Below are 19,222 nucleotides of genomic sequence, written 5' to 3' on the forward strand. Positions count from 1 at the left end.
AACATGTTTACGGCTCGCTGAACATAACAGTTTTTTATTTTTATGACATTTGTTTCCAACAGTTTAGCGTAGCAAAGCCCTTTTTAATAACATAACTACAGAAGGATTTAATAAATTCGGGCAGAAGTTGGGAACTTTGTATTGAAGCTCACAATTTGATTCGCAAACTACGAATACGTTTCAAATCCATGATAATCCACAACTCACCAATTAATTTTTCAACGAAAACGAACTGCGACACGCTGCGACACATAATTTCGTCAGATTACTTCGCCTTTATAAACTGCAATTTGATTGGTTCTGATAGTATCTGAAATCTGATTGGTGTGACAAACAAACATACTTCACTGACCCACTAACCCACTGAGTCACGGAACATCGCGCCGATTAAAGAGCTATTTTGAAAAAATAACTCAATAAAGGCTTCTCTCTCTCCTGTGTTAAAAGGCCGGTAGACATCTTTTATCAAGACGTGTTTGTAACATCCGACTCATTTGTAAACAAAAACTAGACAAGCTTGACCTAACCTAGCTCCTAAGATCAAAATACCACTTTTTACTTGGACATGTCCTTAAAGCGGCCTCTTCATAACAAATTAATGGTTAACTGGCGTTGGCAAACTCAAGGTGGTGTGTGACAACGACGCAACAACGGCAAACAAGTTGGCCAACTGGTGACGACAAATAGAACTTGTCTCTATTTTCACCAACAGTTTGCCAATTGTTTGCCGTTGTTGTGTCGTTCACACCAACTTGAGTTTGCCAACGCCATTTGGCCAACTTTAAATTTAGTTTGTTGTGTGGGGGCCACTTTAAAAAAGTGAATTGTATTTCAGCATTTTCTGAGTGTGTCAATGTATTTGGTATTCAACTAATATAAGTAATGCCATCAGTTCCTGGGCCCGCTTTTCTGCTCTGAAATTCGGTCAAGATAATTCCAGCCCGTAAATTTCGAAGCTCGCGCTATAAAGTCTATAAAGTGCCGTTATCTGGTTTTTGGCCTTGAATTTTGGTTGCATTAAGTTACTTTTGGTTAAATTTTTCTCATTTATTTTTCGCTTAGTATTTTGGCCGACTTGCTGTACATAAACTGAATGAATTTTAGAAGTATCTGTGAACAATTTCAGGCAGAAAAAGTCGACCATCAAGTACCTTTTTAGCAGTCTACTTCCGCTTTTAAAGATTCCCCGTTTTAAAGATTCCCGCTTTTAAAGATTCTCCGTTTTAAAGATTCCCCGTTTTAAAGATTCCCGCTTTTAAAGATTCCCCGTTTTAAAGATTCCCGCTTTTAAAGATTCCCCGTTTTAAAGATTCCCGCTTTTAAAGATTCCCCGTTTTAAAGATTTCCGCTTTTAAAGATTCCCCGTTTTATAGATTCCCGCCTTTAAAGATTCCCGTTTTAAAGATTCCCCAGCCCATTCCTCATTCCCCATTCCCCGATTCCCCATTCCTTGTTTTAAAGATAGCCGTGCTTTATCGCAATTGTAACAATGCAGAAAACAGAACACATTCCAAATAGGAACATCGGTAACGTTTTCATTACTAACTAGCAAGTGAAACTGTTCTTTGGCTTCTTTAAACTTCATCCATCTTTCGACGTGCTAAAGAGCAAGACGGATTGAAATTCGCCAATCACTGCCCACTAGCATGACCTTCTGAACTTGTGGGTCATTTGGGATCAAGGAAAGGTTGAGTCACACCTAGATTGGTCTCTTTTAAGGGTTGTTGGGGGGGCGAGACGAACGAACCCATGACAGTTTTGCTTTCCAAAATCGATGTAGTTGCTCACCAACCGTTGTAAATTTGAAATGGAAAATAAGCGGTGGAATTAAAGGCCTTAAAGTTCTCATTCCATTATTGACAAAATGGAGATATAGTTTTATAGCCGTCAGGGTTTGTCGATCGTTGTTTGTGCATTCGTGCTGATTTTTACGCCGTGGATTTAACTGCAAGTCGCGGGTTTACAGACTCGATTTATTTTTTTTCCTTTGGTGCTATAGTTAACGTCAATTTATTTATGACGATCAACTATTTTTGGAAATAGAAAAGAAAATAACCTTAGAGTACATAGTATACTGTTCGAAAATTGCCCGTGGCAATTTTAGCATTGAAGTACTTGTTATTGTTATTCGAATATATTTTTTAAGGTAGTGAACTTTAAAAAATATATAAAAATGAAACAAAAAAGTTTTTCGGACCCGCAACAATTTTGTGGACACGCGACATTTTACCCGCGATACGCGACACGCGCCGATTAGATTATCTCTTGCATACGGTGTAAACCAGGGCCGGGTTGTTCGAAAGACGCTTAACGCTAACCCAGGATTAAAAGATGATCAAGATTTCAATTTCGCTTGTTTTAAAGGGTTCCCCAAAGCTTAATATTTTGTTAAGGTTGAAATTGGTCGATGTCAAAACTGTGGAACAGAGAATATTAACAGAAAACCTCAACGAAAATCGATTGAAATCAAAATTTACACTTATAAGTTTAGCAATAAAACCGAACAAAATAAACACAACAGGAAATACAGATATCCAGTACCTTTGTTGAACTGTTGGTGACTTCTAAGAAAATATGGGAATCCTTTCAAAATGAGTACAGCAGCTCCGGTCCGAAGAGAATTGAAAAATGTTTGCTCAATGATCAGGACTTTGGATGGCCGCGTGCGATCTTTAAAATCTCCGTGTTTACGATCAGTTGTAATGCATTGCTGAACAATCTCTTGAAACTATTTTCGGTCCAAAAGCCTTGTTAGTCAACTTGCAAAATTCTTAATGTTTTAAAATGCGGCCATGTCAAAGGTGGCATGGCTTAGTAAATTCACTTCACGCGGGGTTATTATTAGCCTCCCACGCAGTCGTTCTTAGGGGCGATCGTGTTTCACGAACGGCGTTTGCGGGGAGGAGTGAGACGTGATCGCGCCTAAGAACGACTGCGTGGGAAGCTAGGTTATTATAGCCTCATAAGCCGAGTTGCTCGACCAATTAGAATGCCCCAATTCTTATAATTACCTCTGAAATTATACTAAAGTGATTAGAGGTAAAACTTTTTCAAATAGCCCTTTTGTTTCAATTTTTTGCAAGTGACAATCTAGCCTGCGACCAGGCTCTTTATTCGGGGCCAACGTAAATCTTTCTTCGAGAGCGCCAAATGCGCGATGCCGCGAGATTCACGTTACCCCGAATAGAGAGCCCTGCTCGCAGCTAGTGACAATCCTATGCATCAGTTTAATTTTAAACTCCTTATTATAAATATACTCCTGTAGTCTTATTATCAGTACAAGTGGACTTCGAACATGAAATGCTTTATTGATTTTGAATGCCTTTTTTAAACAATGAATGTATTGATCACATTGAAACAATGTTCTTGTAAACGAATTGAATCATGTTCCATCTCAAATTTGAATCCTACTAGTATAATTCTTTTTATTTAAATCACATTTGTTAAGTCTTAATAGTGTCTTTGGGAGCTTCGTGAATTATGTTAATCATTTTCATCAGTCTGAGTTTGTAGCCTTCCATTAGGCAAGAGGGTCAGGCAAAACTTTAGTTAATTTAACTTCAACACTGAAGCCATTCTTGAGATTCGTAAAACGAATATCTTTGCCATTGTTGTCTACCACCACTGTTGGCATGTAGCCATCTGGGTTACCATGAACTTGTGTTTCAGCGATGGTTGTCGTTACTTCGTTCCTTAGAGTCACCTCCACAGACTTCTCTACACTGACTGAATCGTACAGCAACTCTTCACCCACATCCAAAGAGTTCTCAGGATCATTTCCTGTAAAGTCGAAGTTGAGGTCGGGATAGCTAATACCAAGGTAAATAAAATCTGTAGTTTCCTCGACCATTATAAGGCAACCGTCTTCAGAAACGGTGGTTAATGGGCCATTATCTGGCAGCGGTCTGTCAGCTTGAAATATTACATATCCTGTAATAGGAGCGGTGAGGGCTTCCCACGTCTTTGGTGACCTTAGAACTTGAACGACATGGGCGGTGTCATCATCTTGCAAAACCTCATATATTTTACTTCCTGAAGGTTCTTGAGCCGTTGCTAGGTCAGTCAGTGTTGAATGATATGATGTGGTTGGTATCAAGACAGCGTATTGGTACTTGTTAGAAGTCGTGTCATGCTCCAACCAAGCGGTGCCATAAAAACCAGAGGTATCTTCCTCGCCATCAGCAGATTTGGAACTTTCATTTTTAACGGTAACTTTAAGTGCTGATTTGCTGGGACTTGGTATGTAGTAAAAGTTTCCTTTGGCATCAGTGAGGGTTGTGTGACTTGATGATGCTGACTGACCGTGATTATAGTTAGATGAAGCAATCTTTTGAACTCCGTCAACCTTAATAAATGACGAGGCATCTCCAGATACAAGCTTGTCTTGAAAAAGAGTTGTTTGAACTGCTCTCCCGTCTAAGTTTTGGCCTATAATATCACTTCCTAAACACACGAGCAAGTTTTCAAAACTGAAAACGGACTTTTTAAAGCGAAAAACGATTTCTTTTCTCCAATCTGGTGATTTAAATCCGTAGTCTGGTTGACGAAAATTCATACCAAACAAACCATTTTTCAAGTGCATTGTTCCTTTAAATGTTAGACTTCCTGCAAGTTCACCTGGGTTGTAAAACCTCCCCTTGCCTGCTATAAAATCGTCCATATTTGGATCTCCCATTGCAATGGTCGTTGTTCCAGGAACTTTATCCCAACTCCATCCGTTTTTGACGTCATGTTTCTGAAGGTCTGCTTCACTGTTTGCAATCAGAACTGCGCCGTGACTAGCAAACAATCCATAAATGTTTTCTTTTCCCGAAGTTTCTGTGTCCCAGACGAACCGGTTAAATCCCTTGACTGTCACAGCCCAATCCTTACGGCGATGGATCGATAGAGCGGCAAAGTTCTTGGACCAGTGTCCTTCAGGGGATGTTTCGGCAGATATGCTTTGATCACTAGCAGTGGACTTTACCTATAAGGTAAAAAAAATAATAATAACAATCTCTGAAGGATTTAAAAACTGGCAATGTTTGCTGTATCGTCACAAATTTCCATATTAGCAATTCTAAATTTAATTTTAACTATAACAAAATTCTTGAACGTGATTGGTTATCAGTAGTCTGTTTTAAGCACTACTAGGACATTGTCCAAGTAATGCTTGTAATCAGACAGTGTTATAGGATAGTTAACGTGTCATGTCTGTGTAAGGGGATGGAACGCTTCATTTTCTTCGCGCTGTTGTTGTGCATTTTCTTGAAAAAACTGTTATGTTTTTCAGTATTTATAAGACGTTTAACCATTTAACAGAAGAGGCTTTTTCACGTTTTGCCATAGTTTTGAGTAATTGGTAACAGGACTTCGTATTGTCCAATTCTGTCTGTAATCATACTTGTGATCAACAAATCCAGACTCATGCTTTGCCGCTGTCACATTTTGTTAATATTTCTAAGGATTACAGATCCTGGACTCCACTCAGTACTACTAGCATTATTTATCTTATCCATAACAAAATTGTCGATTTTGTTCTGCGTGCTTATTTGTCTCGTATTTGGCTCAAGATCCTGTGGGTGTCCATAACTGGTATTCAATTTGAACAACTTTAAATTGGATACAATTTTAATATAGGCCAGTTTTTATTACTTTTGTATGTAATCATTCCATATTCTACTCCTTTGTTACTGCTATGTTATAACTAAAGATCACAGTGAAGAGCATCTGAAAAATAATAACAAAGTAGTTTTCGTTTGTCTCACGACGGAGTCACTTGTAATGTAGATCGTAATAAGGGCGACTGCTCAGGTGTGTAACCTTATAAAGCACGCTGCCGCGCTGTGATTGGCTAGTTTTTAACAGCTGTGATGGTGCATTTCGATCCTCGCTGTTCTTGTGTGATGTTGTTCCCTCAGCGCCGGGTTCAATTCTCCTGGCCTTTTTGATCGTGGGCATCCATGCTACGTGAATTTCAGTTTCACTATCTACTTTGATATTGTAAGAGAACACACTGCGTGTGTGCCAGTGTGTTTTACGATCAATGGGTGCGTGATCTATATCACCAATAACTACGTCGTGAGACAAATGAAAATTAATTAATTAACTAACCACAACATTTTTGTATGTCTTAATACTTACTGCTTCCATAATTTCCAGAGATCCCAAACTGTTGAAATAGTACTTGCTCTTGCTTGGTTTTCCGTCTTCTAAATAGTCATTCACAGTTGAGTCGCTGTATAGCCGCAAAAACATTTTCGTCTGTGCCTGATTCAAAGAGCTCACACTTATTCCTGTTGGTATCGTGGAAGGCAAAGTGGAAGGATAGGAAACGCTGATGTAGGCATAGCCTGCTAAGAGAGTCTTAATGAGTGCCTTGTTAAAGTAATCTGGGTAACGTCCATTAACACTGGTCGGAGTGGAATACTTGACGGCTACAAGACGCATTGTCTCCAGCGCTCGTCTGATATTGTTAGTTGATGATGATGATAAAGCGAATGAAGTTCCTCCAAGAAGATATTGAACAAAAGCTGCATTGTGCAATGCTTGTGGAACATAGGCAGGTGCATAAAACGCTTTATGGTGAAATCCTGTGAAGTCGGGCTTAATGACTCCTCCAAGTCCCTCGTTCACCGATAAAGCGTTATCCATCCACCCTTTTAAAGCTTCCATGTCGCGTAATTTGGCTTTCTTTTCATCGATGGTATCACTTGGCATCACCAGCACAATGATGAGCCTGTACAGCAGCAGTGTAATCATTCGGTCAGCAGTCGTTCCTTTGAATTCAAATTGCGATTGATAAATTTCTCCAAAGTCGTTGTACCATTTGGCTGTGTCTATCAAATCCAGCAATTTGCTCTTGTTAGAAGAAAGGCTTAGAGAATCACCGAGAATGAACAGAGTGTGCATAAAACCGGCGCTATCCTTGTTCATTTCGTGATCCAATGAGCCGAGGCCACTACCATCCGCAAACCCTTGTTGTTTTACAAAGTCAAGAAGATTATTGATCTTGTTAAGTCGATCAAGGTTGAGACTGTTTATTGCAGCCTTTACTTGATCTACCGTCATCGGCGCGGGAGGCAAATAATTTGTAAAGAGAGTTTGCATATTGCTATCTTCACCTGCGATAGCAATTTTTGCCTCTTCTACCATGCTTGGGTTTCCGGAGTTAAGCTTGTCAAGTTGTGCTGTCGCAGCATCTGTTACTTCGTTAGTACGTGATCTTATGTGGTATTCCAACGATAAAGGCAGAAGAAGTTTTTCAAAGACATATTCAAACTTTGTTCCAAGTTTGCAGTTTCTGCAAAACAAAGGAGGTCCAACGATTTTTTCATCATTATCAAAGGTAAGTTCGGTGTCATAATTGTCATGTGCTCTTTTAACAGAACTTAAAAGGGATTCCCATCTTTTCTTTAGAGAACTCCCTTCTAGGAAGCTAGAAGTCGCCTTTGTTTCATCGCAGTAATAGTTTTTAAGCCGGTTTTTTATATGATCCAAACTTTTCCACTTTTGTTCGTCAACTGTCGTTGGTGATGCAGGAGCGGTTTCTTGACTCCACTTGTACGTCTGTTGCCAAAAATCACTCTTATCATAAATCGTCAAACCAAATGGACTGATGGGAGGAACCACTTTGTCACGAGACTGCTTTGATAACTTGTCCTGAAACTCAAGTGCGTCTATGTAGATGGTGTCTGGATCGGTAAGTACAAAGTTAACTTCGTCAATAACAGCACGACGTTTTAAACTATTAGCTGTTGATTGGCATTCTGAGAACTTCACCCAAATTCCTCTCCATCCTTGAAAATTTAGATTGGCACTAAAACTTCCAACCGTTGTCGTCGTGGCACGTTTGAATTGTACCTCCATTGACTTATCTGGCGAGGGTGTTTCCTTGTAGATCCAAACTTTCACTCCTCCCTTTCTAAGCCAGTTGTTCGGGATGGTGAAGGTATGTGATTTGAGTTGCAGCGTTGAGGCAGCAGTGGCAGTCCATTTAAGAGACTTTTCTCCGTGCTTTACAGTTTTGACATCAGTAGACAGACTGACTGATCCTGAAGATGATGGAATGGACCGAAAGCAGTCTTCCTGCCCAGGAATCGCATCCTCAAAATCAAATATCTGATTATGTAGGCACGGTGTGGCTGTAAGGAGAAACAAAAGAACATAGGCAGATGATGCGTGCAAGAGTTATTTATTGGGTTGTTGGTATAGAGAAACGTAATTAGACCTTTTAATATTGGATGTTGAAGAGTGTAAAGGACGTTCGCGCAAAAATTTCTACTAGATAGATTTCTTAAATTTTTTGCTGCGGTTAGATAATGAACTGGTCGGAAATGCAAAAAAAGTGGGGTCACCGACTTCGTTTCAGAGAAAAAGCGTGTGGAAAACTGCCCTAATTTAGAAAAATTGGCGCACGTTAATTCAGCATGGTTTGAAGAGTTAATTGTTAAAAATGTCAAAGATGAGTAAACAGAGGGTAGCAATCTTAATCACATTTTGTAGAAGTGCGTCTGTTGCGTAAATAATTATTAGTTTTGCCATCTTTTTTGTAAAATTTAACGCTCATAAAACGAATTTGAAACCCACGTTTGGAAAAAGGAAAGCTCAAAAAGTGGAATTCAAACCGTCAATTTGATAAAAAATCAAACTTCCTCTCGATAGATTTTTTTTATTTTCTCGCAAAACGAAGATATCAATAAACAACAGTAATCCATTAAGAGAAAAGTAGGGGTCACCGACCATTTAAGAGAGCAAATTGCAGCCCACGCTATATGTTCTTAGAAGTTTTACTTAGCGCGCGCCATTCTCGACCCCAGAGCACTTCTCTTTTGCGCATGACTGACGGCGAGAAGAGCTCTGGGAAACTCCACGCAAGCGTAGCCAAAATCTGGCTACGATGACTCTATTGCGCACGCTCCACATTTATTCACCAGAGACTGACTCTGCGTTTTATGCAAATTTAGATCGTGTCACGTTATATTGTAATCAGTACTGTTTTTGGACGATTGTCTGTTGTTAAACATCGTTATGCATTAAACATGCTTATTTGAGTAAGGAAGAATTGCTCCGAGACTGTTGATATCGTCTCCAAACAGAAATACATCCGAAAACAACGCATATTACGATTGCGTGCACAATCTTTGATTTGCATAAAGCACAAACATTCAATTCCCAAGGGCCAGGAAAACCATTCCGACGCACATTTAAATTTTGGCGGGTTACAGATTGACTAATCAGAGGTGTTTTCATTGTTTCAACGAACTTCAAATGGCAATAGGTTCTGTTCCAGGGTTGCCCAGAGCTCTTCTCGCCGTCAGTCATGCGCAAAAGAGAAGTGCTCTGGGGTCGAGAATGAGCGCGCGCTCAAAATATGACGTGCCGTGACGTTGCGACATGAATTACGTGCGCAGTAGGGATGCGCATAAACAATTAGCGCGAACGTCCTTAAGTAGAATTATTTAGGTAAATGAAAATTTTCAGGAACCAAGTTTGTTTTGTTACGATGTACAAACTAAACTGATCACGAGTTAATTGTTTGAAAAACTACAGCGATCAGACACAACTCCAGATTACTGGGAATTTTGTAATTGCCTGATAGTTCCGACAACTTTGTTATCACTTCTTTTCAATCATTTTACTGCAAGGTTTGCAGACGTGAGTGAATCTGCGAAGGAAATTTCTTATTTTTCGACAAATTCAGGCAATATCTGGTAAAAATTGCTTTCCTCTAACAATCTGGAAAAGGACTACGAAAACGCCCAGTTTAGAACTAAGGAGGCGACAGAAGGGTTGTTCAGCTTTAACCAGGCGGAAACAAATAGGGAGAAAACTGTGAAGAGACCCCGGGGGGGGGGGGACTCCCATATTAAAGGGACGGGGATGCTCGTCGGACATTTTTAAAAGAAGCATTAAAAGAGACCAATCTGGGCGTGGCTCAAGCAATTTTTAACCCCTACAAGATACCAAAATTCGGAAAAAAGAACTTAAATTTGTAGTTTCCTCGTGTGCAGCCCTAAAGGAGACCCTAACGGCTAAATATATTGCCATTTTTTCCAGAACACCCTTAGCGAGACCCAAAGTCCGAAATTTATACCCTTTAACGAGACGACGAGCCTCGCCGTGACTTTCAAATGGGAGCCCCCCTCCCCCCCCGGGGAAGAGACTAGACATATATATCTCATCGTGGAAGATGACAAATCAAATAGCTGCTGCCCAGGAACAGTGAAACGATCCCGAAGAACACTAAAAAAGGTAACCTTTTAGTGTTTGTATGTTTGTAGTGTGTTAGCACTGCTTCGGAATTCTGAAAAAGCAAACGCCGAGGCATGAGTTCCGGAAAGCATTTCTCATGTTTTCAGTTAAGCAATTGAACAGTCAAGGTTAAATAGTAATAGAAATTTTTGGTTCTTATTAAAAAATTTTCTTGGACAATTCTATCATGACGTTATAAATTAAAGTTAAGTTGTGGTTTTGTTTGTGATACGAGGCTTGTTGATTTGCTTCGAGGGAATATTACTGTTAACATTCCCCTAGGGTGTTATCAACCATAAAATCCCCCAAGGGGAATATTAGATATCAGCCCCGCTCTCCTCTGTTTCAACCAAAGCCGCTCCCAGCTTTTCAGACAGTTGCTCATTAGTTGGGTTTATTCAATATTCAAGCCTTTATTACGCTATGGATTAATGATAAATGCGAATTTCCTAAAAACCATAAGAAGCATTAAGCACATGAATATTATTTAGCTTATTTTCATTAGTCCTTCAGTATTAGGCTTTTTCCTATTCTGGCCAATCTGACCGTATGTGGCCGTGATTTGAATCTTTGATGGACTCTTCAATAGAACACAGTTGTGCAAAAATGTTCTCTTTAGGAGGTTTGGTTCCAAAAAAATGACCGACATTTAAATTTCCGACATTTTTCGCCTTAAAGCAAAACGTTCACGCCGTCTCTGAAAGTTAAGGTCCATTCCCGCTTATGCATAGAACATTTGCTAATTGCTATCCACTGAGTTTCCAAGTAAGTTATTTTCTTCCACTATTTTTCATAAGGTTTCATTCCAAAAGACACATATTTTCGCTGTAAATAGTTCATGACCGTTACAAAGAGCCCATGAACTTATTTCCTATACAAGAAAAGACAAGTAACGCAAACTTGAGCAACATTCAACCCAGCCTTCAACTGCGGGGGAAGAGCGCGCGCTGTACGCGTCAAGTACGCGTCAGATTTGCTTTTTTTATTCATCTTGTTACCTAGGAATATCATAATTTTAAAACATTTTATTCTGAAAAGCTTGAACTACAAACTGTATATGTTTTTTTCGCATTAATAACAGCATTAATATCTGTTGCTATTACATCGTATTTGTGTGATCGGGTCAGATGTGTCAAGCAACTTACCTTGGGTGTGAGTTATGAAAACAGCAAACAGCAAAAAGCACCACCGATGGAGATTAACGGAATTGTACATGTCGTTCCCTTTCCCTCTCTGTAGAATAAAAATTGTATGCGAAAACAGTATTTTAGAACACTTCTGGAGTTTGAAAATAATCTGAGCCCTGTTAAAGGCCTTTTGTGCCTGTTTTTTTTTTTTTGGTCAATGGTTTATTGAGTGTGCCCTAAATGCAAGTGGCAATAGCAAAGGATATACTAATAGAGCGTTATAAAGCGCAAAGCGTTTACTCCCACAGTACCCAGGTACAAATCGGACTAAATACTAATACTAATAGAGCGTTATAATGCTTGTGATTTTATGCAAAGCGTTTACTCCCAGTAACGTACCCGGTAACGCACGGGTAACGCACGGGTACTCGGTAACGCACGGGTTCCAGGTACAAATCGGACTAAATACTGAAGACAGAGAAACCAAAGCCTCCGTACTTTTGCTCAGTTCTCCTTTTTTCACCTTATAGCAAAATACGTTTAAATCTGTTTGGGGATGACTACGGAGGTGTTCAATCTTGATAGGGTCATAAACTTCTCGGTCAAAGTATAACAAAAGGAATCAAAACTTTTTGTTGTATATAATTATGCCAATTGACTTATAAATAAATGAATTCTTTTTTAAAATTTTATGTTAAAAATATAATAAGCAAATTGAAGGGAAAAAATGCAAATAAGCAGAAATTTTAATGAAGATTTGTTCTTTAAGTATAATTTTAATAATATATTGTGGTACAAGTTCGCACTTTTTTCAGTGATTGGAGCCCCTTTTTGAACCGCCACTGTATTCTTATTTCAAAAAATTCACATCTTCTACACCACAACTAAATGTAAACTTTATATTACGACTGAAAAAAAGTAAAATATTTATTCAATCCTTTAAGGAAGTTTCAAAATCTTGGGAAGGTATTTCCAGTGAACATAAAGGTAAAGGTAAAGTCTGTCACCGAGCCATGAGGCCCATACAGCCAGAGCTTATCCCGGCGGTTTCCGTAGCATTAAGCGACTAGGAGTATTGCTACTCCCCCTGGATGGGATGCTAGTCCATCGCAGGGTTATCCCCCAGCAGTAAATTCGCCGGTACCCATTTATACACCTGGGTGGAGAGGGGCACTGTGAGAGTAAAGTGTCTTGCCCAAGAACACAACGCAGCGCCACGGCCAGGCCTCGAACACGGGCCGTTCGACTCGGAGTCGAGCGCGCTAACCATTAGGCCACCGCGCCTCCCACTCACCTCCCAGTGAACATAGCAATATATTAAGTTGTAAGGACCGTACAAATAATGAAAAATGACGTTTTACGCAATTATTATACCATTTCACGGGTGGAAAACGAGACCAATAACAATTTGGTTTATATAAACTGTTTTTTATCGTAATCGACACTTTATGTAATAATTTTGCTTATGCTGTTGGCCCAAACTTCGATAGAGAATTTAACAATGGACGTTGCCTCAAGTTAGACTCTTATTCTGGCAAAGGCCCTGAAAACGGTAATATTTTCGGATAAGTTAAAAGCTGTTAAAAACTACACTTAATTATCGGCGAAATGTACATGTTTTCGGATAAACTCTACGAAGAGATGTCAATAGCCGATGTCCGAAGCTTGAAGAGATATCTCGTATTAACTTCACTGATTTACGAGTAGTTATAGCTAGCTTAAACAAAATGTCCAACTTACCTTTCACATTTGGTTGTGGCCAGGCTCAGGTGTAACAGGGAAGTAAATATGTTGATAGAAGTGCGTTGTTTAAAGTAAAAATCTAAAGAAAAATACGTTAATATTACTTAACACTACAAGTATTTTAGAAATGCTATCTCACAAAAGGAAATTAAAGTCCGTGACCATTTTACAGGTGAATTTCTCTATGATTGGATCTCCTGTGGGGAATTTTGGCAGCTGATACGCTCACTTGAACTGCTTACAATTTTACAAAGCAATCTAGCAATATACAGATACAAAATTAATGCATTTTGTTGAGACGAATTTAAAAGTTTTTTTTAAAAAAATGAATATTACTCAGCACTGAAAAAATTTTACAAACAAAACCTTACACAAAAAAGTCAAACTTCGCGGGATTTCACAGCCTGATTTAAAAGAATATAATGAATGACCCGTGAAGAGTTGTGACGGTATCATTGTCGCTTTTTTCCCATGCCATTTGATATCTTCTCGTCGAAATGCAAATTCTCTAATTGCAGATAACAGAGCTTCTTCGGTGCTGTTTCAAGTAAATCGAGTAGTTCAAAAAGAATCTTTAAAAAATAATATTTGGCTGCAAAAGCTATAAGGCCGCCGAACGACTGGTTGTGAGTAGGCAGGCATTACCTGTATTTAACACTCGTACCACAAGTCCATAGTACCGTCGTTGTCAAGAAGGAAAGCTTTTTTTAAGCTTGCCTCTAAGTTAATAGGCTATTGAATTCAATTGTTAAACGAGAACGATAATATTTTAAAGCTCCCTCTGTTTACCTTTCGTTGCCCTTGATTTCAAACTTTTGAGACACGTTATCTTCATGCATTCGTCCCTTATTAGCCCATACAAATATACCTGGCAAAACAACGATCTACAGAAGGGACAATTTCTATTGGACCTATTGTTAAAAGAAAAGTTCAATTGGGTTAAATAAACTGAACACGGTCGAGGTAATTCATGAAAGGAAAGATTTAATAATCGTATGCTCTACCCCATCCACCGGATATTCATAGAAAAAGCAATCCTCCTACATCTGAAAAAGGCGACGTTTGTCAATACTTTTGACTTTCCAATTGCAAGTCAAACAAATATAAAGAAATAAACGAGTCTATTTTTATTGGTAACTGCGGAAGAAAATTTGCTTCGAGAAGAGATTAACCACGTTAGTTTCATTCATATTTTCACTTTTATCTTCGTTGATGAAGCCGCTTATCCGTTTCTCAGACTGTTCTGCTGCTGTCAGCCACATCTGACCTCAAAGAAGCGATGAACAATGTTTTAAGACTTGTGGCATCATTGGCCTCGAAAAAATTGCCGCGTAAATCACGTTTTTTACCCGTATGCTAATCGGTAAGGTAAAAAGTCCGAGCCATGAGGCCCATACAGCCGGAGCTTATCCCAGCTTCCGTAGCATTAAGCTACCAGGAGTATTGCTACTCCCCCCTGGATGGGATGCTAGTCCATCGCAGGGTTACAAACAGTTAATTCGCCGGTACCCATTTGTACACCTGGGTGGAGAGAGGCACTGTGATAGTAAAGTGTCTTGCCCAAGAACACAACGCAGCGCCCCGGCCAGGCCTCAAACCCGGGCCGTTCTACTCGGAGTCGAGCGCGCTAACCATTAGGCCACCGCGCCTCCCGTATGCTAATTGGTAACTTCGACAAATCCCTCGTGTATTCCGAAGCTTTTGCGCTAAATGGCCAAATACAGTCAACTTTCGCCTTGCGGGCACCCCGCTATTGCGGAAACTCGCTATTATGGACAAAATTCAGATCCCAAACAAAAGAGGTTTGACTGGAAATGACTCCCGCTATTACGAACTCTCCCTATAAAGGGCAATAAACAACGCCCCGAGCGCGTACGCTATAACGAGATTTGAATGTAGGGTGATTTTTTGCCTGTAATTTATCGAAGTTAAAACACATTTCTTGATACGCTTATTAAACCACTTCATAAAGTTAAAACACATTCCTTGATACGGTTTTTAAATCACTCCATAACATTTGCTCAACTGTGTTTTTTTGTTCGCTTGGAGGCGTGGGTTTACCCCTGTCGCCCGATTGAAATAAGTTGCCTCGTTAATGGTCACATTTTATCGCTTCTCAAGAATACTACGACACTCCAGAGTTTGGCAATATCCCTATTTGACTTGCCACCGACATTGCTATTGTATAAAGATCAGTGCTGAAACTGGCTTCTTCGATATTTTTACAGGTCCTTTGAAGTTTTTCCTCGTGAGCCGAGAACCGTAATTCGCTGAGAGATGGTTCCACCTGTTTGACGAATCTGTGATTATCACTGGAACTGAGGAGTCTCTAACCGTGGTTTACGCTGACTTTTTATCACTTTCTAATCTTTCAGCAGCCACCTGGGTGGCACTGCTCGGTCCACAAAGTCATGGTTATTTGTGTCGGTGAACCGACAGAATTTTGGCGATTTAAAGAGGCTCTGCTACCTGGGTGCAGTCGATAACGATCGTAAAATTATCAAGGCATCAGATAAGGTGGTGGTGGTAATGTAATCTTTTTGATAACTGAATTAAATCGACTTCATAGTCTTAAGTTTTTAAGACCTATTAAGGTTTTCATCGAAGTTCAATAAATTTGGACATTGGCTTTATTGAACCTAAGCTATTTGAAGACATGCAAGGGCCAATCATTAGTTCCACTTGGACGAACAGTTCTATTTGCTCAAACTTCCCTCCATGTCGTCCTTCATTCCCTTACATTTCTTGTCTTTAATTTCTTAGCCAATTCTCCCCGGTCTACAGAATATAAAGCAATACACATATCCTTATATTTATTGCCGTTTACGAGAGGAAATTAAGGGTTTTTAGTATTAAATCGCTTCTAAAATAGTTTAACCAGGTGTAACCACGTCAATTACATTCGTATTTTAACTCAGGATTCACATAACTTCGTAAATAAATGTACAAAACAGATTCTAAACATTTTAATGGTTTTTCTGTGAATGTTTTGTTTCTCTTTCAGCCATATCTGTCCTCATAAAAATGGCACGTTAGTATCAGCTATTCTTTAGTTTAGGCAATATGCCTTTTTTTTTTTTGCTATTTGGGGTATCCGACAGCGTGTTTTTACCATTGCTGTAAAACTCTTATTTGATTCTTTTTCAGGTCCTTGCTGAGCAGCCTTCCCTGGCGAGCCTAGAACCTGTATTCGCTGTTTCCAGAGTTTCTGTCACTACATCCAGCGTTATCGCTCCTCCTGTGGAAACTCTGATCGTAGATTTTCCCCATATCCGTCAATTCAGTGCCGTAAATTTATAATCCTGACTTCTCAATGCTGTGGCGCTGCTGTCTACCAATCTAAAAATAACATCATGGTCCTTTTCCATGGCATAGGCCATTGTGTGGTTTGGAATCCATTGGGATCACGTCTTTTGAGAATTTGCCGATGACGATCGTCAAATTATCAAGACGTCAAATGGAGTTGGTGGCGGCGTAATTCATAGCAGTAAAATTCAGTATGGATAGTAAGATGTGTTTACAAAATAGCGTTCGACCATCTAAAAGCTTCAAGATACAGGCACCTGTAAGTGTTTTACTAACATTGAAAACCCTATAAAGTTTAATAAGATTATTATTATATGGCCAAGCAAGATAACTTACACTCTACATGTGTTTTTGTATTTTTTTTTTCGTGTTTTTGTTTTGGTGTACTACATGTGTTTTTTTTACAAAAGAAGAATAATTGACAGCCTTTAATATTTCTCGTCACACAGGTATTGTTATTGACTTAAAGGATAAAATAAGTTTTCATTCCATTTAGTCCAAGAAAGCTTACAATAAATTGTTACAGAAGAATATGTGAAGTTTATCGAAATTATGCAACCGTAGGGTTTCATGAAAAGGCTTTCGTCACTAAAAAAAGTGTGAACTACATTATACCAATAAATGTACACTGTAAGAAAAAATCTTCAATTTTATTTCTGTTTCATTGCATTCATTTTTCTTTTGATAAAGTTAAAACTATTGTTTCCTTCAGGCTTTCTCAAGTTAGTCTTATTGTTAAAAAAAATTCTGTTTTAGATTTAGAATACCAAGCGAAAATCACGCGTATTTCTATGAACAAGAAGCCATTGTCGATGTTAAAGCTGAACGGTTCTCTTGTCACATAAACATAATTTTATTTTTTATTGGGAATCCAAAACTGATTTAAACAAAGTGCCATGAAATGAAGACGATGAATTCAAAGAAAGAAACGAGATTTTATTATCTATGTCTTGGGTATCTTGTCCGATTTCTGTACCCGGTACCCGTTCGTTACCAGGTACTGTGTGCAATCACGGTACGAGGACTGACTCCACAAGTTTTCTATTTCTGAGAAATAAATATATGTTTATAGTCTAAAGCAGGCACACTAATTTAATTACCACACGAAAATTTCACCTTGGAGATTTCTAGTTTTACACTAATTTAATGTTTGAAAAAAGGAATTCTTGATGCATTTTCTTATTTATACGGCTGGCCTTTAACACAGCTGCATGGACTAATTTTTAAATTCCAGAAGAGTTCTATTTTTTTTTTCGCTTTTAAATTTTATTTTAGGGGGAAAGGTAGGCCGAAGACATATACAATTTCTACAATTTTCTACAATTTCTACATATACAATTCTACAATTTCTTCTAATTTATATATAGGACTGATGCACAGCGATGGTGTTTTGGTGATGGCGTTTTTTAACTTTTCTCTCCGATGAGGTTGGCAAAAATTAAAGAAAACTCTGTCAATGAATGAATTTTATAATTTATTGAAATGAAAGGGTAAAGCAAATGAAATTTATCCGTGCCTTGTGTAAACCTCTCAGTAGCATTTCACTAAGGTTGGTAACTGTTAGTTAACAAATTGACTATATTTTCCCATTGTCTACTTTCTAGAAGAGCAAAGAAATAACGCCATGAAATGTTAAAAACTCAAAGGCGAGTGGTCTTGCTGATCTCGTACCCAGATGGTAAGTACACTTCGAGACTATGATGTCTACGAGCTTTACTGTAAAGTTTTAGACATTTTATGGCGTTAAGTAATTAACTTTTATTCTTTTGTCTCACGATAGAATCGCTTTGAGATGTTGATCGCCACGTTTCGACTGCAATACTCCTAGTCTTCATCAGGCGATGAGGTGAAGACTAGCAATATTGCAGTCGAAACGTCGCGATCAACATCTCAAAGCGATTATATCGTGAGACAAACGAATAAACGTTTATACTATCTTACACCACGTACATGTACGATGAACAATATTTACATATTTAATGGCATTCTTTCTATGGTCTTTTAGAGTATGCCAATGGAAAAATATCACCTAACATCTTCGATCTATTTGATTATTATCAGAGTAACATCTACATGAAGCTGGATGTTTTTAAACATGTCACAGTATCCGAACAGTAGAATCGGGCTTGTCACTGCTCCCTCCCGTTCTTCGTCGTTTAGCTATTTAATACATGTATGGTACACTGGAAAGCCTGTTTTCCAAAATCATTGCTACTCTAGACGATGACTCAATACCAGTGTTAGTCTCATGTCCATTTAACTCATTACGGTAAAGTGTAATGTGAGCGACGGTTTCCTCAAGCAAGGTTTCACTTGGCTGTGGTTTACTGTGCCATCCTGTGGAGGGAGGGGGGAGTCCTGAAATGCTGGTCAAAAGCAGGAATGCTAGAGAAATATTCGAAGAGTGGGAGTCTGGTATGGCTCCACTAGGTAGAAACAGCTTGTCCCACTGATATTTATTAATAATTTGCCGACGATGGAGACTGAATAGCGTTTTATATCGTAGGTTGATATCAGCAGCACCTTTTGTAGGAGGACAACTATCGGAAAAATTCTTCAAACCATTGTTCCACCGTCAATAGGTGTAGCGGCCCCTGCCGTTGTGGCTCAAAACTGTAACTTTATCCTGTAAAACGGTAAAAATCAAAACAATAGATAACATTACGTTTGAAAAAAGTCACTGAGGATCAGCATGTATTTTTTATGTTTTGTTTACTCTTTACCTAGGTAGCGCAGCCACCACGGTTGAACGTAAAGACAACTGAAAGCCAAATACAGAACTAACCTTTTTTCTTTTCTTTTACTGCCTCTGA

At 38.9% G+C, this 19,222-nt stretch overlaps 2 protein-coding genes across 3 annotated transcripts in view; one reads left to right on the forward strand and one right to left on the reverse strand.

The window, feature by feature from the left end:
* LOC144666265 (exosome complex component MTR3-like) overlaps positions 1-19,222 on the forward strand; it is a 93,600-nt gene that overhangs the window by 13,729 nt on the left and 60,649 nt on the right. The window lies entirely within an intron of this gene.
* LOC144666223 (chondroitin sulfate ABC exolyase-like) lies at positions 3,460-13,160 on the reverse strand. The gene is made up of 4 exons (XM_078527619.1): positions 13,101-13,160; positions 11,379-11,466; positions 6,124-8,123; positions 3,460-4,966 (listed from the first exon to the last, which is right to left on the reverse strand). The coding sequence occupies exons 2-4, from the start codon at positions 11,446-11,448 to the stop codon at positions 3,521-3,523; spliced, it is 3,516 nt and encodes a 1,171-aa protein (XP_078383745.1). The 5' UTR covers positions 11,449-11,466; positions 13,101-13,160; the 3' UTR covers positions 3,460-3,520.

Source organism: Oculina patagonica, chromosome 9 (genome assembly GCF_052425735.1).
Source record: "Oculina patagonica isolate OP01 chromosome 9, crgOcupat, whole genome shotgun sequence".
Classification (NCBI taxonomy): domain Eukaryota; kingdom Metazoa; phylum Cnidaria; class Anthozoa; order Scleractinia; family Oculinidae; genus Oculina; species Oculina patagonica.

Excerpts from the sequence above, each read along its gene's own strand:
- LOC144666223 (XM_078527619.1), bottom strand. The coding sequence starts at position 11,448 with ATGTACAATTCCGTTAATCTCCATCGGTGGTGCTTTTTGCTGTTTGCT. Across the intron at positions 8,124-11,378 it reads TTTCATAACTCACACCCAAG|CCACACCGTGCCTACATAAT; the intron begins GTAAGTTGCTTG and ends TTCTCCTTACAG. Across the intron at positions 4,967-6,123 it reads CTCTGGAAATTATGGAAGCA|GTAAAGTCCACTGCTAGTGA; the intron begins GTAAGTATTAAG and ends TTTACCTTATAG.